Source organism: Aspergillus sclerotioniger, assembly GCF_003184525.1.
Source record: "Aspergillus sclerotioniger CBS 115572 chromosome Unknown BO94scaffold_7, whole genome shotgun sequence".
Taxonomy (NCBI): Eukaryota; Fungi; Ascomycota; class Eurotiomycetes; order Eurotiales; family Aspergillaceae; genus Aspergillus; species Aspergillus sclerotioniger.
This window is the reverse complement of record NW_020290997.1, coordinates 390,054-413,912: the sequence shown is the minus strand read 5'-3', so window position 1 is coordinate 413,912 and position 23,859 is coordinate 390,054. Positions and strand designations below refer to the sequence as shown.

At 50.7% G+C, this 23,859-nt stretch overlaps 9 protein-coding genes across 9 annotated transcripts; 4 read left to right on the top strand and 5 right to left on the bottom strand.

Moving 5' to 3' along the window:
- Positions 1–185: 185 nt before the first annotated feature.
- BO94DRAFT_487610 (uncharacterized protein) lies at positions 186–2,331 on the bottom strand (the record flags this gene model as incomplete). The annotated part of the gene is made up of 2 exons (XM_025609044.1): positions 186–416; positions 472–2,331. Coding segments are annotated over 2 exons (2,091 nt in total), but the record flags the coding sequence as incomplete, so codon positions are not given.
- Positions 2,332–3,540: 1,209 nt separating this feature from the next.
- On the bottom strand, positions 3,541–5,767 carry BO94DRAFT_622273 (MFS phosphate transporter). Its single transcript, XM_025617065.1, has 3 exons — positions 5,430–5,767; positions 5,072–5,382; positions 3,541–5,009 (listed from the first exon to the last, which is right to left on the bottom strand). Exons 1-3 carry the CDS (start codon positions 5,741–5,743, stop codon positions 3,691–3,693), a joined length of 1,944 nt encoding a protein of 647 aa, XP_025469848.1. The 5' UTR covers positions 5,744–5,767; the 3' UTR covers positions 3,541–3,690.
- Positions 5,768–8,109: 2,342 nt separating this feature from the next.
- Positions 8,110–8,961, top strand: BO94DRAFT_359187 (uncharacterized protein). Its single transcript, XM_025607160.1, has one exon. It carries the CDS (start codon positions 8,342–8,344, stop codon positions 8,780–8,782), a length of 441 nt encoding a protein of 146 aa, XP_025469847.1. The 5' UTR covers positions 8,110–8,341; the 3' UTR covers positions 8,783–8,961.
- Positions 8,962–9,148: 187 nt separating this feature from the next.
- BO94DRAFT_564237 (multicopper oxidase) lies at positions 9,149–11,616 on the top strand. Its single transcript, XM_025614406.1, has 8 exons — positions 9,149–9,443; positions 9,500–9,605; positions 9,658–9,681; positions 9,736–10,125; positions 10,179–10,231; positions 10,283–10,427; positions 10,473–11,053; positions 11,122–11,616. The coding sequence occupies exons 1-8, from the start codon at positions 9,321–9,323 to the stop codon at positions 11,536–11,538; spliced, it is 1,839 nt and encodes a 612-aa protein (XP_025469846.1). The 5' UTR covers positions 9,149–9,320; the 3' UTR covers positions 11,539–11,616.
- Positions 11,617–11,725: 109 nt separating this feature from the next.
- On the bottom strand, positions 11,726–13,481 carry BO94DRAFT_615883 (sugar porter family MFS transporter; the record flags this gene model as incomplete). Its single annotated transcript, XM_025616777.1, has 2 exons — positions 12,915–13,481; positions 11,726–12,856 (listed from the first exon to the last, which is right to left on the bottom strand). The coding sequence occupies exons 1-2, from the start codon at positions 13,401–13,403 to the stop codon at positions 11,726–11,728; spliced, it is 1,620 nt and encodes a 539-aa protein (XP_025469845.1). The 5' UTR covers positions 13,404–13,481.
- A 1,204-nt stretch (positions 13,482–14,685) lies between these two features.
- Positions 14,686–16,549, top strand: BO94DRAFT_460957 (uncharacterized protein; the record flags this gene model as incomplete). Its single annotated transcript, XM_025607906.1, has 2 exons — positions 14,686–14,765; positions 14,818–16,549. 2 exons carry the CDS (start codon positions 14,686–14,688, stop codon positions 16,547–16,549), a joined length of 1,812 nt encoding a protein of 603 aa, XP_025469844.1.
- A 578-nt stretch (positions 16,550–17,127) lies between these two features.
- BO94DRAFT_622270 (uncharacterized protein) lies at positions 17,128–18,788 on the bottom strand (the record flags this gene model as incomplete). Its single annotated transcript, XM_025617064.1, has 3 exons — positions 18,692–18,788; positions 17,208–18,633; positions 17,128–17,160 (listed from the first exon to the last, which is right to left on the bottom strand). The coding sequence occupies exons 1-3, from the start codon at positions 18,745–18,747 to the stop codon at positions 17,128–17,130; spliced, it is 1,515 nt and encodes a 504-aa protein (XP_025469843.1). The 5' UTR covers positions 18,748–18,788.
- Positions 18,789–19,052: 264 nt separating this feature from the next.
- Positions 19,053–21,728, bottom strand: BO94DRAFT_487588 (kinase-like protein). Its single transcript, XM_025609043.1, has 3 exons — positions 21,418–21,728; positions 21,137–21,354; positions 19,053–21,074 (listed from the first exon to the last, which is right to left on the bottom strand). The coding sequence occupies exons 1-3, from the start codon at positions 21,703–21,705 to the stop codon at positions 19,058–19,060; spliced, it is 2,523 nt and encodes an 840-aa protein (XP_025469842.1). The 5' UTR covers positions 21,706–21,728; the 3' UTR covers positions 19,053–19,057.
- A 1,430-nt stretch (positions 21,729–23,158) lies between these two features.
- Positions 23,159–23,774, top strand: BO94DRAFT_622268 (uncharacterized protein; the record flags this gene model as incomplete). Its single annotated transcript, XM_025617063.1, has 2 exons — positions 23,159–23,378; positions 23,430–23,774. The coding sequence occupies 2 exons, from the start codon at positions 23,159–23,161 to the stop codon at positions 23,462–23,464; spliced, it is 255 nt and encodes an 84-aa protein (XP_025469841.1). The 3' UTR covers positions 23,465–23,774.
- Between the last annotated feature and the right edge of the window lie 85 nt (positions 23,775–23,859).

Here is a 23,859-nt window from a genome sequence, read left to right as displayed (position 1 = left end):
ATTCCGGACGGGATGCCAGATTCATAGACTTGGCCAAATTCCTGATTGTAGGCTGCTGCGTTGGTGGTCGAGTTCACACTAGGGCACCGTGGACATTCTTACTGTCTGAATATCTCGGTCGATCTCGGCTACCATTTCTCAGCTTCTGAACGATAGGACTGGGCGTGGTACTTACCTGGCTTTGGAACCTTGACGAACTTTCTACAGATTTCCGACCCCTTTCGAAGGACTTCGAGTTTCGTGAGAAGCTCGTTGCGCAAGCAGCAATGTCCGACGGTTTCTTCCGCAATACGAGAGACTTGTGTGTCAGACATAACATCTATCACTATAGGTGATAGAATATTCCCGAGATGCTGCATCAGGGTTATCTCCACGACACCAATAGCCACACAATCAATGAATCGTTCAAGGGAAACCTGGTTCTAGTTAGCACCTGCCATCCATAAGAATGTTACAATGACTATCACTAACCTCGTAGTAGGTCATTGAAATATCTAGAGCCTCTGCAGCGGCAAAGCTGGCCGAGCCCACTTCACTGGACGCGAGGATTCTATCCAAAACATTGCCAATCTCGCTTGGATTCACATAGAAGTGACGCAATTTGTTTTGCTGCTCGATGAATTCCTCAAGCCCATTAGACAATACAGCCTTGAATCTCTCCCGGTGGACCTTCTGTATGATCTCCACGAATTCGCGACTGTAAGTAATTGGGTGACCGCTTCGGTATCGCTCTAGTACTTCGGTCAGCTTCCGCTTCATTGCCTGTAAACGGTCATCCAATGCGGGAGCCGTGATATCATGCAGTAGTGTGACTGTTGTCGCTTCATCACTGACGCCACGGACCACAGCAATGATGAATGCCTGTGTTGCTGCCCAGACTTCATCTATGTGGTTCTCCGCAATTTTCTGCCAGAGCTGGGACTGCTCTTGGAACAAATCAGTGATGATCATGGGATTGAATGTTCCGGGAAGTTCTCGACCCCGAGATTCCCGGAGAAGCAGCTCGATATGTTCAATGTATTTTTTGCGGGTCACGACTGTTTGCCCTGAAGTCACATCTCTCGCATCATTCTGGCTGTGGGATATGTGTCGGTAGTGTCCTTGCTCGCTGATGTATTTTGCGAACTTTTCATTTAGATTTTGCACTACTCCACGGATTCGATTTGGATACTGCTTGACAGCATCAACGCGCCCGGAGAAGGTGCCACCATAGGTACCATCCACACCAGCTCGCACGATGCTCTGAAAGGATTCACTGATCTGGAGCAGGTAGGATCGTTGCTCAGTCACTGTCTCGCGTGGCTGGCCGAGCCCGTCAAGCTGCTGCTGACAGTCTTCCATCTTGGTCTTGACCTCTTCCATCAGGTCGGGTAGTTCAGCAACTATTTGCTCCAGCAGCAATTTGCTTAGGCGTGTTCGTAGAGTATCGATACCGACATAGGACCGCGGCAACCTTGCCCAAGCACCCTTGGACAAGAACTCGGATTCCTCTCTGTTCCGGGTGGCAAGGCTGGATGTCCCCTTCTCGGTGTCCATGTTCTTGAGGACATGCCAGCCAAGGTTGAAATTGACTTCTTGGTTTCTAGCAAGCGACAGAAACTGAAACTCACTGTCCGACCCCCGAACCAAGGTATCCGGCTTTGTGATGACACCCACCGTGCGAGTCCCGGACGGATCTGCCTCTCGGGCAAGCCGGAGAACTATCTGATTGGCGAAGTCGTTCTTTGCTGAAACCACAGCCAAAATAATACTCCTTGATTCTCGCATATACATCTTGACAACGTCTTGAACAAGGCTGACATCCCTGGCCGACTGCTGTTGGGTTTCCGAGTGGGTGGGACCGGGGAGATCGACGATGGTGAGATGAGGCCGGTCCGGGCCCGATATTTCCACGCGAAGCAAGTCATTGGAAAAAGCCTTGCCCTGAGCATGCAAGCCCATAGCCGCCTTTGCCTTCTCGATCAGTGGGGGCAGATCTTCAAAATTATCGAGCGTTTCGTGGAAAGCGGAGAGCTTCACTTGCTCGAAAGAGCCTCGCGACTGATGAGGAACAATAGACACGGTCACCCCAGCCTGAGCAGCCTTGCGTAGAACAACCTCGGTGGGAAATCGGGTGCAAAGATTGCTTCGAACCGGGAAGGGCACACCAGAGATGGCCTCCAGAACAGAGCTTTTGCCTGAAGACTGGTCGCCACAGACTATGATCTGAGGCAGGGAGATATAGTGGCTGATGCCTCGAAGTCGAAGAGAGTCAATGTGGTCGATGAGCTCCAGGCGCTCTGGAGTGCAAAGTACCTCCAGGGCCGTAGTGGAAAAGTTTCGCCTAACCATGTTTGCGCAGTTCGATGGAATACTGACGCAGTTTGATGACTTGGGTGAAACTGATGAGTTGATGATGACGAGATGGGAGAAACCACCGGCTAACGGTAGACTCAAGCATCCTTATATAAGGCGCAACGTCCTGAATATTCAATCCAGTAGGAGTGCTCCAACAACCCGTCGGAATATTCCATCGCAATAAGGAGGTTGTACACCGGTGTGTACTGAAGCGAGGTGGTGGTTGCGTCGCCGTCAAATGTCGGTCTCTGGATTGGAGCCAATGTAACAACACTCGGGATGGAACTCCATCGCGATAATAGGGAAAAGGAGATCGTCGATGATGAACATGAATGGCGAGTCTCGACTCCAGGCCGGGCGTGGCCGGAAAAGGAAATAACCCCCGCGGGAAGCCTTTACTGCCAAAAGAGGCATGGTGTATTGGCCTTTCTGCCTGGGGCATACACTGATGCCTGAGGTGAGCAGTCAAGCCGTGAGGCCTCCACCACATTAATTCCTTGGTATCCATTCACCAATCTCTTATAACACAGTCCGGATGAGGAAAAGTATATTTCTCTATTTGGTGGGTTATATGAATCAGCAGTACTTCACAGATATCCGAAGATGTTGGGGTAACCTCTACTTATATATTTTTCTGCGGAGACTGAGTGGGAAATACACTCACCCTGGCACCGAGAGACCATGCATCCACAGTTAGTAGTTACAAAGGCTTATTCCAAACGCCAAAGCTTAGTCGGAAAGGAGGGGCTTAATCTGGCCAAGGCTTGGTTCATTCGATTGAGTTCTCCCAAAACACGGATTCTGTGAGCCAAGCATTGGCATAGGAGTCAAGCCACGTGCGGGTGAAGAGCTGGAGATCAACATGTATTCTCGGAATGCGTATTGGAATCCTACCGAGAATAACCTGTTCACTATCTCATGTCAGTCATCCATCTGGGTCGAAAACAATATTGATAATTGTTTGGGTGCTGTTTGGGCCTACGACGGGTGGGATCCAACATGATACTGATCTTTCGCACTGGTGGTCTTTCAAAGGCGAAAACGAATTGGTACGAGGATAATTGTTTCTGGAACTGTTGGCTAATCGATACCGATTGTACATGGTATAGACAAAGGGATTGACTGATTCATAAACATCATACAAAAATAGAGCCGAGTCGTATTTAATTAGGTACAAAATAAAATAAGCACACAACGATTCATGTCTCAGCCCACATTCAACCATCCAGACATCGAATTTATAAACAAGGAATTAGGGACAGCCTCTATCAAGCGGCCAGTGAGTCGCGAGCGACGGGTATATAATGGGTATAACCTTTTCATGCCGGGGCATAGTGCAAACCAAGTGCAGTTTTAGTTCGAGGAGTCGGCCTCAGTGACCTTCTCGACGCTGTGGTTCTTGCTCAAAGAGCTGGTGCGGTGGAAGTAGTTGTGAATTGAACCCTCAAGAAGTTCATCCTCAACCAAGGCCAGGTCGACGTCCTCGTCGTTCTTGGTCTCCTCGCTGCGACGAGCCATGATGTTCTCCCACTCCTGGCGGTACTCCTCGACACGCTGTTGGTAGTCGAGCTCGGGGTCGTAGTACTTGCCAGCACCACGGAAGCGTTCCCACACAGACAAGTGCTTGTGGTTGACAGCGACACCGTGGTACTCGTGTTCACGGCCCTCACGGATGAATCGCCAGCGGCGCTCCTGCTCCTTGAGATCAAGACCGGTGGTGTCGGGGAGGAAGAGGTAGGTCAAGGCCATGCCGAACAGACCCCACCAGGGCACAAAGTAGAACTTGGTCTGGGTGTCGATGTAGTTGAAGAGGATACCGGCCAACAGAGCTCCCAGCTTTCCACAGGCAGCCGAGATACCGTGGGCAGTGGCGCGAATGGGAGTGGGGAAGACCTCACCAGCGACCAGGAAGGTCACGCAGTTGGGACCGAACTGGTTGAAGAAACTGCCCAGGAAGTACATAGCCTGGAAGGAGTGGATGTGGGCGGGTTCGGTATAGTACTTGTAGTGGAAGGCAGGCACCACATACACGATGAAGCAGAGCAAGAAGCCCATAATCTGCATCCACTTGCGGCCATAGAGCTTGTTGTCCACGAAGATGATAGCAGCATAGTATCCCGCCAGGGTGACGACACAGTTGATGAAACTCCACTCCCATGTAACAAAGATGTCCTTGGTACCGGGGCTGATGACCTTGATAAAATCACCGGAGAACAGCTTGGCGCCATAGAAGAAAACGTCGTTGGCAAACCATCCACCAGCAGTGGCCAGGATACGAGGGGTGAAGTACTTGAATGTCAGGCGGAGAGACTCAGTGTCATAGCCAGTGACCGAGGCCTTCTTCTTGGTGGCGGCAAGCTGCTTACTGGCAGCCTTCATGTGGTAGGCACGGTAATAGATGAGCCAGAAGGTACCGATCATGGGAATGACAAAGGAGATGCGGTAGGTCCACTGGGCGTTCTTCTGGCTGATGGGCTCCTGTCCGCTGCCGGCATTGAAGATGAGAAGCAAGATCATAAGCAAGCCCTGGTTGAGGACCTGACCCCAGCCTTGCATGGAGAAAACGCCAACAACCTTGGAACCACGGTGAAGACGATCCTCACGGGTGGACAGCTTGCCGGAGCCAACCGCGTTCTCCATACCGCTGGTGGCAGTCATGGGGTACTCACCACCTGAGAGAAGCATGAGTCAATCGATTCATAAACACGGCCGCCAAAAGGTTGACGGGACTCACCAACACCAATGCCGTAGATGAAGAGAGACCAGGCATAGCAAATCACCCAGCCATTTTGGGTGACACCCCAGGCGCAGGTCAGCATGACCAGACCGAGAAACATGATCCAGGCATCCTGAAGCAGACCGTAGCGACGGCCCACCCAGTCACCAATGACACCAACCAAGACCTGACCAATGATGATACCAACGATTTCCAGGTATGTGATGGCGTTAATCCACTGCTTGTTACAAATCTCGTATGTACCCCAACACGATTCAAAGGACTTTCCGAACATAGTGGAGATGTTACCGATGGAGAGAAGGACGTAACTATTACTGTTAGAGCTATACACACATGCATAGGAAGAGCAGCCTACCCTTCGAGACCGATACCAGCACCGGGGATGATGGTGTTGCGGATGTAACCCATGATGGGAGAAAGAGGATCCGCCTTGATCTCGGCCCAGAGCGCAGACCACTCACGGCCACGCTCCTTAGCTTCGACCGAGGAGACGAATTTGATCCGTTGGCCGAGGGGAAGGTCGGCCCAGTAGACGCCTTCGGGCGTATAGCTGTCGTCGGGGCGGAGGAGGCGGTCGAAGCCCTCTTTTTCGGAAGGGTTCATCTCGGAGAAGTCCTGGGTTCCGGTCATGTCAGGCCCGTGAGGAGCACGAGGGCCAAAGTCCGCCATTGTGAAGAGATCCTCTGGCTGGGAGGCTGCACGAGAGGGAAGGACTGGCAACGAAGATGAGGGTGGTGGATTCGGGTTGCAGATGACAAGCACGCAGGGTCAGCCAGGACAATGGCGATCCCTCGATTTAAGTATCAGGGAGGAATCTAAAAGTCCATCCAGCACAGCTGTTGCGATGTCAGGCTGTCAGCTAACCGATTCATGCATCTCATATAGCCGTCAGCACGTTGCGCAGATATCGGCTGTGGTTGGCCAGCGGGGTCCGTCTCGCCACACGTGGTTGGCGAGAGCTGTCGCGGAGTCTCACACGCGACAGCCCTAGTCGAGGCTAACATGCCACTACAGCTGCTAGCAGCCAGCAGCCTAGTTGTGGTAATGCCTTGGGGGGTGGGGGCAGCCTCCAGCTGAACTACGGGTCGCAAATTGGGGTGGTTGTCCCTCGATAAGCCATACAACAATATGGCAGCCCCCAAAGCAGCACGTTTCCAGCCCGAGGTTCATCCATGGCTGCGTGATGCAGATGGTAGGCCGGAAATTACTTTGACTGTGCTCCGTAGTTGAGATTTTTTTTTTTTTTTTTTTTTCTAGAATAGTGGAAGCGTGGCCGGTGTAACGTCAAGGCGGACACAGCCGTCGGCATGGTCCGGGAGGCCAAGGGGATTGGGCGGCAGCATGGTTTGGGAGAGGGGAAGGAGCCATGCAGGCGCAATGCAAGCTCAGGGATGGGGTTTGGCCGTCGATTAATGAGAGGCCCGGACGGGGGCACGTGCTGCTGTTGCGGACAACGAGAGGCCAAGCTTTCTTGGCACCACGTGCCCCCTTGCCGTCTGGCCTCGCCCGGTTTGTCTTGTTTGCCTGGCTGTTGTTGCTTGTCCGGTCTTGTCCCGGCTTGTCTGTCCAGGAACTCGCATCGGAAATTACTCTCGTGGTGGTCAGACCTCCGTGACCCCTGGTCCACTCCCGTCCCAGATCGGGTCCCTCGTGCCCATCACCGTCGCTGTTTTCCGTCGACTCCAAACCGCCATGGGTCTCACGCAGCGCCGGAGCGCCCGCCATTGGCCGAGATCCAGCCAATCATGGGGCTCATGATTCATGACACCGGCGAGAGCACGTGCACCCGCCAAGCGGCCCCTACGGTGCTCGTATCCAGTTAGTTCACTTCCAATGAACCTACCGCTCCTCATGGCATGAACCATTTTCAGTCTGCATCCTTTCAGATCTTGTAATTCATCTGTTGGTGCAGAGGTGGTAAGTGTACCCTACACTCTTTACAAATCGCACGCTCTCTAACAATAGATCCTACCCTCAAGGACTCTGGAGTCTCCCAAGTTATCAGGTCGTTCATGTTCCTTTCATCAAATAAATTGCTTTCGGCATGAGACCTGATGTCATGTCCACCTATGTCAATCTTATCCTCATGGGTTCGGAGCCTCGGGCTTGGCCCTGAAAACTTTTACCACATCACCATGCACTGCATCTGCTCAACGGCTCCCCCGGCAGCATCAAACCATCCCATCACGAAACCTCCGGAATCCTCTCCGACGAACCGTCTAGGCTTCTACAGGTGTACCCTGCATCTGATCCACCAGTGGATCTTCCAGATCAGGTCGTTTGTTGGACGCTGGACGCCCGAATATTGACTGACCTCCCCATCCAGTTAGACCAGCTTCACCTAGAGCCCTGCGACTCGCACCTGGCTGCGGGCCACCGCAGTAGGATCCGATAATCAGCATCTTATTTGGCTGGACGCTTTAATTACATATGTCGTCTCATTACCCCCAATCGGGCCTCCCGAGTCACCCAGTGGGCCGTCCAAGCCAACCGCAAGTCCATCCCCACCCACATGCCTTACGTACATCCGCCACACGCGTAAGCCAACATTGTCACTAATGTCAGGCTACTCTTGCAGGCTCCGCTAGCCTGCCTAATCACTTTTGACGGTCTTCCTTTCATCCTCTGCATGCTGTGGAGAAGTTGTCGTGAAAAGTCTGCTGCCAACATGTGACAATGCATGCATTGTCGCTCCTTTTTCCGATCCCGCACATTTTGAGGGGTGTCTTCACTCTCTCCTGTCTTCTGCCAGGGATCAAGGGCGGTACCCTGAAGCTTCATGTTGCGCGCGCGATTACCCATCTATTCCGAGACTCATCCTCTCCCGGTTGCGGTACTTATCAGGGCAGCGGCCTTGATCCATGAACGCATTTCTAGATCGATGTCCTAGACACTACGAGTCGTTGTTCCTTCGACATATGACCTCTAAAGCTTTTGTCACATCTTGAACCGATCTAGCCCATACCAGCCACCGTCTAATTCCCTCTGTGAAGCGCATGTCCGCCCGTCAACAGCCTATAAGGCCATAACGTTGCATGATATCCTTGGAGATACGTGCTGGGAATTGAATAATCGGTTTTCTGACGCTATGGACTACTGAACTCATTATATTTCTGGAGGTAGGCAGTGAAAGAAGCGCTTTGCAACTCATTGCGCATGCCTTGTGATATGTTATAGGCTTTCTCGATGAAGTCTAGTGGCATGCTGGTGTACACGCTGATTCGCAGTTAATGCCGCGAATTTCCCCATGCATGAAGTCTTAACGTCATGCAGCGAAATCAGCTTCCCGTCAATGCAACCTCCCTTCTATTGTCTGGGGCCCAGAGCTCGGCTGTCATGTTGTGTTACATGCCCTACCACGGAACCCCTTGCGCGGCCCCATCTGTCAGTTGGAATGTGGAATCCCATTTGTTGGCAGATCGTTTATCCAGATTCCAGCCCTGCCCGTGGAAACCCAGATCAGTTCGGAGATCTGCACTGCGGATCCCTCGCATATCCACGCAGTCGTCATCTTACCTTCCCAGATTATATCCACCCCATTCTCTGCAACCAATCTTCCACCTAATGCGGGACATATCGATAGTTCACTATCTGGTAATAAACAATGCCAGATCCCACATAATTATTGTACAGACACAAGCACAATTGCGATCGGCCGAAGTGACCTGGCTCAGCTGCCCTCCATTATCGCATCCAGCAAGTCGATAAGGACATTCCTAACCAACAAAGCTGTAAATTTGGGGAAATAGAGTGGGCAAGCCGCATGCATCTCCGCGAAACCGCATACTTCAACTTAACAGCCCGCTGAACACGGATTTCCTCCACCGAGTAGCATACCCATGGCTCCTGAGTTCTATTTTCTCCACAATATACGATTTGTGATGATAAGTCATTCAAGTCCTTAACGTAAGACTGGCGTTTTCACTTTTGTTACCAGAAGCTCAAGTGCTGAATAATGTGCCTATTTTAGTCCCTGCTCATCTCGACCGGATAACTCGTCAGGATGGCATTATGACAATCCATTGTGTCTTGGGTTGTGAAGAATCCGGCAAGAATCTAACGCAGTATGCTTTTGGAAAATTGCCTCACGGCCATTGTCAATTTCTTAGGCTTCTCATCCTTTTTACCATTCCAGCAACAGCCACTGCCACCTCATGGAGTCGCGCCGGCTGATTCGGATAATTTATTATTCAGCCCTATCGGTTCATTGATTAGGTGCAATTATACAGGACTCGGTAGATACTACATGGGTCCTGATGCTCATGGGAATTGGAGTGTTTGGCTCCAGAGCAAAAATGAAAGTCAGGACAAGTCCATTACTATTGACACAGATTATGAGGAGTATATTCCCCAGGGCATAGACAGACATGTAAGTGATGCAATATCATATGTCCTCTTGGTACATGCTGAGAAGAGAGCCTATAGTATTCTGTGGATGTTGGAATGGACGAGGCGGATCCCAAAACGCCCGATGGCCGTGATTATCGTCAAGGGAAATATTTCAACAATTCATACCCTGGCCCCTATATTGGTGAGAATCCCCCTTGTAGAGAATCCAGACAGTTGCTAACGTATGTTTTTAGAGGCCTGTTGGGGCGATACCATCCGCAAGTACTCCCGGTCCGGACTCTGGTGCTCATACCCATGCTAATGAGGACCAGATGTTCATGTCACCAACAACCTGGAACATAATGGAACTGCCATCCACATGCATGGGATTCGCATGTTCAACGACAGCCTTGCAGATGGCGTGCCAGGTGTCAGCCAGTGTCCAATTGCGCCGGGCGATAGCTTCACCTACAAGTTTCGCGCGGTCCAATATGGCACAACCTGGTATCATAGTCATTACAGCCTTCAATACACCGATGGCTTGCTTGGCCCATTGACTATCCACGGGCCGGCATCTGTTGACAGCTATGACGACGTCATTTACCCTCTTATGATAGCCGACCACAACAATAGGAGCGCCTTTGAGGATTGGAGTTGGGCAACCGTCGAAGGCAAGGTACAAGGGCCAATCAATATGGAAAGCATTACAATCAACGGAAACGGTAAGCAGACCTCCAAAAATTCATCATCAATCAATGATACTAAAACATCACAGGGAGCTACCAGGGCAGATACCCCAAAAACCGATACAGACAAAGGGTAGAGCCAGTAGGTCGAATATCGTTCTGACAGCGCCAACACACTCTGATAATACTACAGAACAAGCGAATCCTTCTGAGACTCATTAATGCGTCAACGGACACGGCTTATATTTTCAGCATCGATGACCACGAGCTGGAAGTCATTGGTGCCGATTTGGTGCCAGTCCATCCATACAACAAGACACATCTATTCATTGGAATTGGTTAGTTCTTCAAACATCCAGATTACTGCTTCTAACAGTGACCAGGTCAGCGGTACCATGTCATACTACGAACCAAACCCGAGAACGCACATGAACCGAGCTATTGGATTCGGACTGAACCAGCACAACACTGTGAGAATTTTGCCTGCGAACCAAACGAGAGGCAGGGCATCCTCCTGTACGATGATAACGTGGCTCACGATCCTACAACTGGCAAACACTACTATGACCCCATGTGCCAGGACGAAAACCATACAGACATAAAGCCAGTACTTAAATGGCAAGTACCAAGGCCTAGTCCTGAACAGTTGAAGAGGATAAGATTTCTTTTCGAGGTAAAGAGAGAAGCAAACTTTACACTCCCACCAGAACCCGAGGGCGGCATTGTTGCTGGGCCAAATATCTCGGTCTGGAAGATCATGGATGATCCTGCCTGGGTGGACTACACAGACCCGACAGTCAACCACACTGACAGATCCGAGGGTGATTGGCCCCCAACCGCTGCCCTCTTTGAAGTAAACGAAACGGTCTATGGAGATTGGGCATACATGTTGATAGATGGTGGACATCAAAAAGAGGAGAAACCGAAGAAGCCTGGGGATTCTGTGATCCCTGCCGCACACCCAGTAAGCCTTGAACCTCCATTTTCCTGTTGCTGTACATTAAATCAAGCTAATGCAAATACTCACCTTAGATACATCTCCACGGCCATGACTTTGCTCTACTAAAGCAGTCATATGACCCATTCAATCATGCTATCATCAGTAACGAGACGAAGATGAACAGCTTTATAGACACCCTCACACTGGACAATCCAGCGCGTCGCGATGTCGTCTTGTTGCCCCGTAATGGGTATATTGTGATTGCCTTCAAGGTCGATAACCCTGGCGCTTGGCTACTTCATTGCCATATTGCCTGGCATGCCTCTGGAGGTCTGGCATTGCAGATTCTGGAAGACAAGGAGCAGCTGTCTCCGGGCATCATCGGCAGTCCAGCCTCGGATGCATCTGAACAACTTCAAGAGGGATGCAATAGCTGGAAATCCTGGTATGGTGACTGGAGCAATCATGCGAATCCGACTGGGCGGTTTCAAGATGACTCGGGCGTTTGAAGTTTCTCAGGTTCATGGAGAGGTGCAACGGAAAGCCGTACGATATATAGGACGTATGATGCAGACGTGTACAGCCACAGGAAGCAGTATATTATTTCTGATGGAGCGATGCCCAACTTAACCTCATGGAGTACATACACCGGCAATGAGCCAGCCTTTCATCCAAGTCCTCAATGGGAATCCAACCCTAAACCACCCCCCTATCCCCCGCCGCCACCATCGCCTCCCTCACAATCTCCCTCTCCTCCCTAGCCCCCCTATCCCCAAACAACCCATCAATCTCCTCTAGAGTCTTCCCACTCGTCTCCGGTACCAACACCACCGCCCACACCCCAGCAGCCGTACACATCACCGCAAAGAACACATACGTCCTATACCCGATATCCGCCAACATGGACGGGGTGACAATGCCCACCACAAAATCCGCCAACCAGATCGTGCACGTCGCCAATGCCACGCCCTTCGACCGACACGCATTGGGGAACACCTCCGCCGGTAACGCCCATCCTAATGGGGAATACGACACCCCGTATATCAAAATAAACACGAATGCCATGGCCACGCAGCCCCAGCCCGCCGCGACATGGCCCTCCCAGTCATCTGAGTACAGGCCGGATAGAACGGCGATGATGATGTACGCGATGGCCATGCCGAATGCGCCGTAGATAGCGAGTGCTCGCCGACCAACGCCCTCGATGATAAATGCGCAGATCACAGCTGCGATCACCTGGATGATATCGAATACTCCGGAGAGGATCTTCGACATATCGTCCGATTGGCCCAAGGATTCAAACAAAGTAGGCGCGTAGTATATAAAAGCGTTAATACCAGAAAACTGTTGAAAGAAAGCGACTCCACAGCCCACGGCTACACGCTTCCACATCCCCCGAGAGAAGAGATCAAGCCAGGAGACGAGCTCGAGCTTGAGGCCTGTTGCTCCGAGGTGGCGACGCTGTTGGACAAGACGCTGGTAGGTGATTTCAGACAAGATGGTGTGGAATTCGGTTTGAATGCGGGGATCGGTGGGTGGGAGGCCGCGGAGCTTGGAGAGACTAGCGAGACAGTCGTCTTGGCGGTCGACGAGGGCGAGCCAGCGAGGGGAGTATGGGAAGAGGTGGATGCCTGCGCCGAGAATTGTCGCGGTGAGCATTTGGAGGCCGAAGGGGAGGCGGAAGCTGGCTTCGCTGGGGATGAAGCGCGTGACGTAGGTGATCCAGTAGGCGATTGCGACGCCGAGGGTGATGGAGATGGATTCGAGGACGAGAAGGGTGCCGCGGAGTTCTGGGGGGGAGACTTCGGAGATGTACAGGGGGGCGCCCTCCAGATGGGTAGGTTAGTATGAGTTTTGGGGGTGGATGGGGGGGGAAGGGACGTACCATGGCGAGAGTACCCACGCCAATGCCGCCGATGAATCGACCGGCAACGAGCATGTCGTAGTTTGTGGCGGAGGTTTGTAGTATGGCTCCGATATCAAAGATCACCACGACGACAGTCAAGGCCCATTTTCGGGAGATCCGGTCCGCCAGGTACGACATGAAGAGACAGCCCACGAAGGCGCCCAACAGCATCATACCGGTCATGAGACCCTTTCCGAAGGCTGATTCAGAGCGAGGAAATACCTGATGGAATTGATCCATCACGTTGACGATAGAAATCACTCCCATGTCATATCCCATGGAGAAACCCCCGAGGGATGCCAGCGCCGCCGATCCGAAGACATACCATGAGCGGAAGAGACCGTTGATCCCGCCCACACCGTAGGACACTTCGGTGTTCTCGATGGTGCCGACTGTTTCATCGTGCTCGGCAGTTGCGAGGTCTTTGTGGAGTTTGGGCGATTGATCGCCTTTGGAACTGTCTGTCATGGTGGAAGTGGACTACCGTTGATTCATGGGCTAATGTGGGTAAGTAGTGACTATTTTCCCCAATGTAGAAGGCCTTATTTATACCGGAGAGAATTGCCGACTCGTGCTGCGGCTATGGAGATACAATTGCCGATCTGCTGGGTCTGTTGAGGGTTATCCTCCCCGGACTGGATCTACCCCGGAGTTCCCCGCATTCGGGGCCGCCCATCCCGCAGGCTGATTGGTCGGCAGTGTCTGCATGACAGATCCTACATGGAGGTTGATCCAATGCGAAATTGCGGGAAAAGTTGCTTGTTTCATATAGGCGGGCAATATTGCCTTTTTGCTGTAAACTAGTCCATTTAGTGAGGTCATCACACAGACCTTGTGTGTCAGTGGACAAGCACCACGGTGATAGTATCCTGTTCTGGCATGCTAGGCTTCTCATGGATAATTTAGCATTTGGACCTGGACCTATTTGAGCCCTTGTCGGTACATCCTGTTCAACGGTTATAGGTCGGGGCAGGTTCAAACATATTCGATAGAACTATTCGAGCAATACCTCGCGCCCTAGGCATGTATTGCACATACTGAGCAGCCCCGAGATGGTGCCTTTGTAGTCATGTGATCGTGTCATGTTTTGATCTGTTTGCTGATCTGCCCGTCTTCCTGTTTTCTATGTACGCGTGTACATGAGGCGTTAAGATCATCGAGCATCATCACTTTCCTGGCCCCTATCTTGAATCCGCAGTTCGTATGGTCTTGTCACCTAATAAGACGTGTTTTAGGCGAGAAGAAGGCACATGGGGATGAAAAAGCGAGGTGCATGTTACGGAGTAATGCAAGTAACGGGGATAATGACCAGGGAAAATCAAATTCCCGGTTCCGAGATCGAACCGGGGTTCCGCGGAGCTGATGGGAATACGGCGACTATGATTGGCCATCCGCAATCCTGCAGTGGAGAGCCCCTCCAGGCTACAATGACTCGTCGCTTTAATCACTTGCCGGCTCTTATTATCCTCTACCGGCCATAGTTCAACTCACAAACAAACAGGTACGCTGACCGAGGAGATAGAAGACGGGGTGGCACTGAGTTGGCCTGCGTGGGGTGGTGGTAGCGTCTCCCCTATTCTGCACACGTGACTACCCCATGTCCCCACCAATCACACCCGGAGGGGATTATCTCCTCTGACACCCTCCCATCTCATACAGCCACCGAAACATCTCGGCCTTCCACACTCCACTCCTGTTGCCGAGACCCCATAGTCTTCTGTCCATTTATTCCACCGATAATGCTGGCGACATGTCTGTCAGCCCGCCGACCAGTGTGACGGGGAGTCCAATTCGCCCCCTGAGATCGAGGCGGGGGTGCAAAACTTGCAAGTAGGTGCGGCCTTTTCTTCCATGCAGACAGCATAACACTAAGTAAATACAGAAGTCGACGGGTCAAATGCGGAGAGGAGAAGCCGGCCTGTGTCCGATGCACCAAGACAGGTCGCCAGTGCCAGTACGAAGGTACCACTTTCGGCACATTTTCCTCCGCACCTGCCACCGACTCCATCCTAGACAACCCTCTTTCATCATCCCCGAATACCGTCTGGCGAGAACGCCGCGCCTTTGCCTATTATTTCCAACACACCGCTCTATTTGTCGGGGGTGGGCTAGAAACCGACTTCTGGAGCACCATCGTCCCGCAAGTGTCCCGGAGTGAACCGGCTGTGTGGGATGCCATCATCTCCCTCAGTGCACTGTTTGAGAGTCCTGAGCCATGTCCAGATATTGCTTTCTTACGCGAGAAAGATCTCCGTATTCTAAACCAGAACCACCGAGATGCGTTGGGCTGGTATTCCCGCTCGATGTCTTCAGTGCGTCAGCGCCTGGATCGCGGTGATGGAGACATCTCTGTCGGACTGGTGAGCTGCGTGCTATTCATGTGCATTGAAGCGCTCCAGGGAGGTGTGCCACAGGCGACGCGACTTTATACGCAAGGTGTCCAACTAATTATGAATCTGCGCGCTCAAATTGCCTGCGGAGCTGTGGAGCCATCCAAAGCCGCCCTGTTGGAGAACAATATCGTCCCCATATTCGTCCGTCTGGGAGCAATGGCGCTGAACTTTTCCGCAGTTCCGGTCGGCGCCTTACTACCTGACGCTGAACATGCATTGACACAAGGGTTCGCCTCACTCAGATCCGCTCGCGAGGGCATCGTTCTCTTGGCCGCAGAGATTCAGCTCTTCCACCGCACCTGCTTGCAGCACCTAGTGATGTCTCATCCTTCTCAATTAACTTGGGAACTATCATGTCAACAGATGGACCTCCTGGCTAGGCTCAAGAGCTGGCATGAAGCCTTTGTCAATTTGATGAAATCCCTACGCTCAACAGATGCTTTATCACCCCAGGAGATTGGCACCGGCGCCCTTCTCCTCACTCAGCACGAAATGCTATATGTAATGGCTGCGACTTCCTCATCGCTTTTAGAGACGGCAAACGACAGTTACCTACCACAATTCCAAAATATCGTTGAGCAGGCTAGCATCGCTCTAGATGCTTCGGTTCGATCCGACGGGTCACAACCGCCGCTTACAATTGAACTCAGTGTTGCCATACCACTTTGGATCACCAGTCTTAAATGTCGGGAACCCCGACTCCGACGCGCAGCGCTAACCCTGACAGGCCGAGCGCCTCCGGTGCAGGGGTTCTACAAGACCGCCTCTGGAATAAGGTTGCTCGAAACGCTCATTGCAATAGAAGAGATGTATGGAAGGGAAATCAAGGCAGCCCAAGGGATGACAAGTCCTCAGATATCGGCATTAATGAATGAGCTCGATGAACCACATCGCCGAGGAAGCAGTAGTGATATATTCAGATTTGACCTCGGAAGCCTTCCCGCCACACCCGACTTGGACTTCGCCTCGAGTCCATATTCGTTGGGCACGGAATTGGGAAGCGAACCGACAGCTGAAGACCTCATCCCAGAAGAGGCACGCATAAAACCAATCAACATTTTTCGGGTCCAGGATGGCTTTCCTCCGGGAACGACAGAGGAAGACATTGCAAAGTGGAGCCCATACCGTGATCAAAGCTTTATGCACTTTCTCCGGAACGAGCGTGATCCTATCACCGGCAATTGGCAGATAGTCCACGGTTTCACTCCTATCGACTACTGACCTTATTGGAAGCTCTTCAGACGATTCGGAACAATCAGTGCCACGATTGAAAGAAATGAGAGTGGCATTTTTGCACTCTCATTCCCCTTCGGTACATTTCCTTGTTCGGGGTTCACGAAGTACCAACAGCTGTCAACCTCTTCAAGCAAGATAGACCTTCTGGATTATATCGCCCATAGTTGATCGCTGTCTTTGTGATTAAATTGTGTTCATGTCCCTAACATGTACACTATCCGATTGAGAGTGAGGCCGCTCCTATGAAATATCCAGTTCAACCTGTTGGGTCGGGTCGGGTTGGGTCGGGGGTTCAACCCTACCCGGTGGGTTACCCGGCGGGTTATTCAACCCAATCCACCGGCAAGTTGAACCTCTGAAGGAATATTCCGAAGCGATCAACCCCGAATTGTTATGCTGTCATCCCCATCCTAGGATCTAATGCCTGATGCACGATGCACTAAGCCATGCCATCTACATCCGAACTCAAAGCAATTCCCAGATATCGAACCGCTTTCAGTCCAGATGGTGCTGATCATTTCTGGCAAAAAAAAAAAGATAATTTAGTGAATAAATCTGACTCATCAGACTGTTATCTCGTTAAGCAAAAGAAGAACCTGCGTATCTGTTAGCTCTGCTTTCTCTCACTATACTATCAACATACCTTCTCAACATACTTAACCCCAATCAAAATCCCATCATCATCCTCAAACTCACTCTGATCACCAAACTCTTCATTCATCTCATCCATACATGACAAACAGTTCACAACCACCTGAGTATACATCTCACCCATCCTACTCGGTAGTCGTTTCTTCGCCAGCATCATAAAGTAATCCTTGATCGATCTGTCCACCGAAGAACCACCCTCAAACCCAGCTAACAAAGCATTCGCATGACCCTCACCACTCACAAACGACTCCCAAAGCCCAATTTCAAGCAGACATACCCCAAGACTATAAATATCATGCTGCATAACATAGTCCGCCTCAGGACTACTCCCCTGTCGATCCGGATGCTCATAAGCATTCTCCGACCAAACCGAGTTCCCCAATCGTAATGTCTTGTTATCAGCCAACCGAAAAGCCCTGAATCCCAAGAGATACAACGGGCCTAGATGAGCCCCACTCCCTTCAAACACCAACACAGTCTCTGGACGAATATTCTTATGCACGAAGTCAAGCACATGGATATAATTAATCGCCGTAGCAAGCTGTTTAGCAAGACCAACCCTATCACTGAGAGAATGAGCCCCTCCCTCTAAAAGAAGACTCCGAAGGCTCCGCGGCTTATGACAGCCATCAGGGAAATTGAAAATGAAATCAAACGAGCGAAGTTGCTTGGTATATGGGTCCGTAATCCGAGCCACACCATGGCATTTAAGGAGATGAAACCCGTTGGCATCGACCTGATGAAGCCTCATCGCCAGATGCCGCACATTCTTCGCAAATATCTGAGCGTCGTTTCTGGTCGAACAGTCCGCAGAATCCAAGATAAACTCCCCCAAGCCCGCAATCTCAATGATCTTTGACGTCGAACGCGGAATATCCGTCCGCGTGGCCGAGTGAATCTTATCTTGGGAAAGAAACGGCGAGACCGCTTGATCCGGCTCCATCTGCAACGCATCAAGTACATGTCTAGCAACGGATAACTTCTCGGTTCCTTTGCGCTTGACCAACTCGTCTTTTAGGATCGTGTGATCTGCTAGTCGCATAACGAGGAACCATGTTGTGTCGAACTCATTCTGCCAGGATTGGAGGTCCTGGATGGCTTTTTCGAGTGATTCCTTTTTCAATAAGGCATATTTCGCTGCTTTGAACTTGTCGGGCAATCCGTTCCCGCTTATGATGGTTTGTTTTTCCAGTTTGCTGAGCTGGATCACGGCGGCTTCGAGCTTTTGTTCGAAGACGCGGAGAATACGGCCCTGGAGGTCTTGGTATTCCTCACCTAGACTGTCCCATATACGACGGAGAAAGGTTAATTGTTGGGAGGTTTTGATCCAGGAGGTCTCGATGGTAAGTTTGCGCTCTTCGATGGCTTGGTTGGCGTTTTTGAGGTCTTTGTATGCGGTTATGATGATTTTTCCGTATCTGTGGGGTGGGGGGTTAGCGTGGGGGAATGAGGGTATTCGTGGTGGTTGACACGTACTTCAGGCATAGGTCGATGACACCGGGCAAAGCAAGGGCGATGTCTAGGCCGCTCATGGTATACTAATTGAATGTAAGTCGTACTCGTGTATCTTCAGTTCGAGAGGGGACTGGAGTTAGGAGAAAGACAGCGCCCTGATTTAGCCGCACTTGACACGTCGAGGGTCACATGGCGCGATGTACGAGGTGTGTGCATGATTATCCACCAATAGCCGTCCCAGTTGATTCTCGGTTCTCGAAATGTTTAGAAATGGTGATCAGCACTGTATTGACTCAACTGATACTATATACTCCACGCTACACATCCCATCTCACCGTGTCATCCACCTACGTAGGCTCGTCCTCACATCAAACAATATGGTCTGCATTATCCCCAAAATGAGCTCAGACGTTTCCATAAGCTGCGCTTACTCTTGCCCTTACTCTTGTCTGTCGATTTTGGCAATGGTGAGGTTTCATGAAGCGTGTCACGCAAGCACCGAAGAGATTCTTGAGTGTCTTTGTGATTTGCACCCAAATTCTCACTGCGCCCTTTCCAAGCTTCCCGGAATGCAGTTTCAGCCTCGGTATACTTTCCCTGAAACTCTAGAAATAGGCCTAGGGCATGAAGAGAGGTAAGGGTGTCCTCGTGTCTTGATCCAAGGACTTCCCGGCGACTCTCATAAAGCTGACGTTGTAGTCTTTCAGCATTGGCGTAACTGTCCTGCTGAAAGAGACAAAAGATTATGCACTCAAGAGACTGAAACGTATCCTCGTGATTTGCCCCATGTAGTTCTTTACGGCCCTCCCAAACCTCTCGATAGACTGCTTCAGCTTTGGGGTAATTCTCCTGGCCTTCAATGGCCTGGGCTAACTTGAGAAGAGAGGTAAGTGTGGACTCGTCGTTTGCCCCAAACGCTTCTTTAAGCCCCCTCCACGCCTGTCGATAAACTGATTCAGCTACGTTGTACTTTTCCTGGGATTGCAGAACCTGGCCCAGGGCAACAAGAGTCCAAAGTGCAGTCATGTTGTGTGTTCCGAGCACTGCCTTGCGTTTCTTGCAAACTGTTCGGTATATTTTCTCGGCTTCGGTAAGCTTGCCTTGGAGCCAAAGAGCCTCGGCCAATGAGTCAAGAGAAGTCAACGTCTTGCTGCAACCCTCCCCAAAAACTTGCTTCCAACCTTCCCATGCTTGACGGTGTACGGCTTCGGCTTCGACATACCTCTCTTGGTAGGAAATAGCATCTCCTAGATCACTAAGAGATTGCAGCGTAGGTTTAGAATATTCCCCAAAGACCCGCCTGCGGCCTTCCCAGGCGTTCCGGTACACCTCTTCGGCTTCGACATACTTGTCTTGACCGGAGAGAGCATCACCCAAGGCGTCGAGGGAATCCAACGTATCTTCACAATATTCCCCAAGAACCCGCCTCTGACCTTCCCAGGCAATCCTATACATGCCTTCGGCTTTGGCAAACTCTTCTTTGCCGTAGACAATATTACCTAGGTTGTATAATGTCTTCAAGGTATCGGGGTGACTCTCCCCAAGGACTCGCTTTCTTCTCACCCATACATCCTGGTATACCTCTTCAGCTTCAGCGTACTTCTCCTGGTCGAAAAGAGCGTCGCATAACGAGCTAAGAGAAGCCAAGGTGTCTTCGTGATTGGTACCAAGAGCATGTTTGCGCATCTCGAAGGCCTGTCGGAACATCCTCTCAGCCTCTCCGTACTGCTTTTGGTTCAGTAACGACAGTCCTTTATTATGAGGTGTGTTTGAGTTGTCCAGTGGACCGGATCTCGAAGCCTGTTTGACAGATGTGGATTTTCGTCGGGCTGACGATCTGCTCTGTGGCCCCTTTACAGCCCTAATCGTTAGCTCGTCAATCATTGCGGAAGAAGCATCCTCATTATCCCAGCCTCTCGAAGCTTTGTAGGTAGAGTCCGTTAGGTTTGAAACAGCTGGGGTCAACTTTTCGGAAACTGCCAACCGCGATATTCCTGAGACCGGACTGGCGGGTTGTCTTAGCCACTCCTCCGCGAGGGCTTCTTTAGCAGACAACCGCACCGTTGCATCTACAGCCAAGAGATGTTTTACAAAGTTCTGCCCCTCATGGGTAACCGACTGCAGCAGACTCAATGACGGAAAGTGAGCATTCCGAACATACGACGAGAGGCTTTTGTTGTTCGGGAAAGGATAATGGCAGGAAAGAAGATAGAACAACATCACGCCCAGGGACCAAATATCCACACGATTTGTATAGGGATGCGGCTTCCGATCTGGAGGATACATCCGAAGTACTTCAGGTGCGAGGTAAAGATTCGTTCCGGCCTTCGTTTGCAAAGCACCACTTTCGTTGTATCGTTTGCTGATTCCGAAATCGCCGATTTTGACGTGCCATCTAGGTCCTCTGGATTTTACAAAGACGTTCTTGTATAGTCAGTAAGTTTGCTTCTGTCCATCTCAGGTGACCTACCTACCTGAGGTTTGAGATCTCGATAGACAAATCTATTATCATGCAGACATTGAATCCCCTGCAAAAGTTGAAAGCAGATTTGCTGTACTTCAGGTTCCGGGATTGGGCCCTTCAGGTGTCTTTGAAGGTCCCTCAAATCGATATGTTCCATGGTAATGAAGATAGCTTCTGAGTTCTCGAACCACCCGAACGATGTCACAAATAGATGTGAGTACTACCCATTATCAAAATCCACGGACCCACACAATAAACAGATCCGAGTATAGTGCATAGCTACCTTCGGTTGAGAAAACTTCGCCACAGCTTCAAGCTCTTGATCGCAGTAGACCTGTTTGGAAGGATCGTGCTCCTTCTTAATCATCTTCACAGCTCGCAGCCGGGCCGGCCCTTGACTCCTAACACATTGTTCAACCCAGACTACCCCGAATGATCCCGATCCGAGTATCTTCCCCCGCTTCCAAGTCTCTGTCTTTGGCCATCTGCCAGCGGTTCCCTGGCCGTAGGCGGGGTGAAAGGCGTACTGGGAGGTACTGCCATCTGGGTGGATCTGGGCGTTCAGTTTCATATCATTCACTAGTTCTGTTCTCGCCATGGTTGAAAGTTGACCCAGCTGGGATAGGAACTCGCTGGCGTGGAGACAAAGATAGCGCTCAGCCGCGCCAGGCTGACATGTCGAGAGTCACATGGCGTAATCTTACCCCCGCCATGGGTAGAGAGTGCCGAGCGCGTAGATGCATCTAGCCGCAAGGGTCTCGGCTTCGAAGGAGTCAGTGCGATGGGTTCAGTATACCTGACACCTAAGGGCTTTTCACGTGATTGAGAGATTAGGTAGAGTTTGTCCGGCCAGACTAACCCATGCAGAGACGATAATACCATAAATGACGGGAATCTGGGATATAGAGTAGTTCTGTATTTTGGTTGGTACATACGACCACAGGGTGTGGAGAACAGGGCTTCCCGTCCGCTCAGCCGTACTTAAGCCACACGCCGGGAGGTTAGTAGTTGGGTGGGTGACCACCAGCGAATCCCTTCTGTTGTATGTTTTATTTCCTTTTATTTTGTTTATCTTCCCTTATCTTTTAAACTTTATACCTTTTGCCGAATGTTGAGATACTCAGCTCAGAGAGCATGCATGGTTCGGCTTTTTGTGTCGGGAGGCATCTTATAAGACCGTTGTTGAAGCCACTCTAAACTCGATACATCTTGTGTCAGTTTTACAACCTGACGAGATGATCGTGTCTCTCTCGGTATTGAGGTATTGAGGTCTACTGCCCTCATTGTATCTGCCTCCGCCAGGACTGTGCAATATTTCCAGCGAATTCAATTCAACCACGTAATGGCGATATGACCCTTTTCTTCGAAAATTACGGCAATTGGACATCTCATATAGACTTGGTACATTTCACCGGAAGTTCTGCAGTGGCGCTAACTGTTCAAACCCCTAGAGAAATAGCGAGGACTGTTTCTACCTCGGTGAGAATACACCATACATTCCATCCTGTCTGCGATGGCGGCATGTCCATGTGGATAATCCTATCAATAACCAATTCAATTCCACTTTACAGCTGGAATCTAAAACAACCTACAAACTCCACTTCAACCCTCTTAGTTTAAGCACCACGATCTCACAATAGCAATCCACAAACTATTCACCACGAACCCATCATACGACCCAACCCCGCAAATCATCTGATCAGATAATCGCCATCCAACCAACAATGGAAGTCAACTGGAAACCCTGATGCAATCACCGCGTAACAACCCTCCCGTCTAATTGGCTCCTCACCTCCCCATGGTGTCACCCGATGTCCCTCACCCAATGACATCTCCCCGATCGATCGCCACAACCACGGTTCGATCTTCCCGCCCCCTCATCCGTCATGTCATACCCCCGCGCAATCAGCTATTTAATCCCTTATTCAGTCCCTATTCCTCTGCTTTATTTGCTAAACTTCAATCTCAATACACACAAATCCAATCACCCACCAAGCAATCCAGTGAAGAAAGAGAGAACCAAAATGTCCGCCCAACCCCGCAAAGCATCCGGTCAATACCACCTCACAGGCTCCGACATCGTCGAGTCAATCGATGATCTGGGATCCACGGGCCAGTGGGAGGATTTGAACCGTCGGGCGCATCAGGCAACCGAGCAGTCGGCTTCGGCGGGACAGCAGGGAACTGGGAGTCATCGCGCGCCGGATAGGAATCAGTCATTTAGGCTGTATCAGGAGAATAAAGGTTTGTTCTGTTTCCTAGTGTTTAATGGGGTAGAAGCTGACGGGGGGGTAGGTGCTGAGGAAGATTTGCTTCATCCGGATGAGTGATTGATGTTCTGTGTTCGGGGTGAGTGGGATGTTTGATTGGATGAGGCTGAGTAATTATTGTAAATCTTAATGATCTTGGATATGATGAGTGTTAATGGATTCATTTTTTGTTTTGGATGTTGGTGATACCGACGGAACCGGTTATATATATTAATGGGATATGGGTAGAGGTTGAGCATTAAAGGATGAGGGATGTATATTATCTGATAAGGAAGCCGTAGGGTAAATGAGATGCTTAGGAAGGAAGATTATCACAGTATCAAGTCAAATACAGCTCGTTTGGAGTCATCCAGAGGGATAAAAATCTCACAATACATGTCTCCATTTTGGTAGGTTCCTCATTCTTGGATGAATAGGAATACAGGCAATGGCTGATAATATTAAACCAAGGGTAA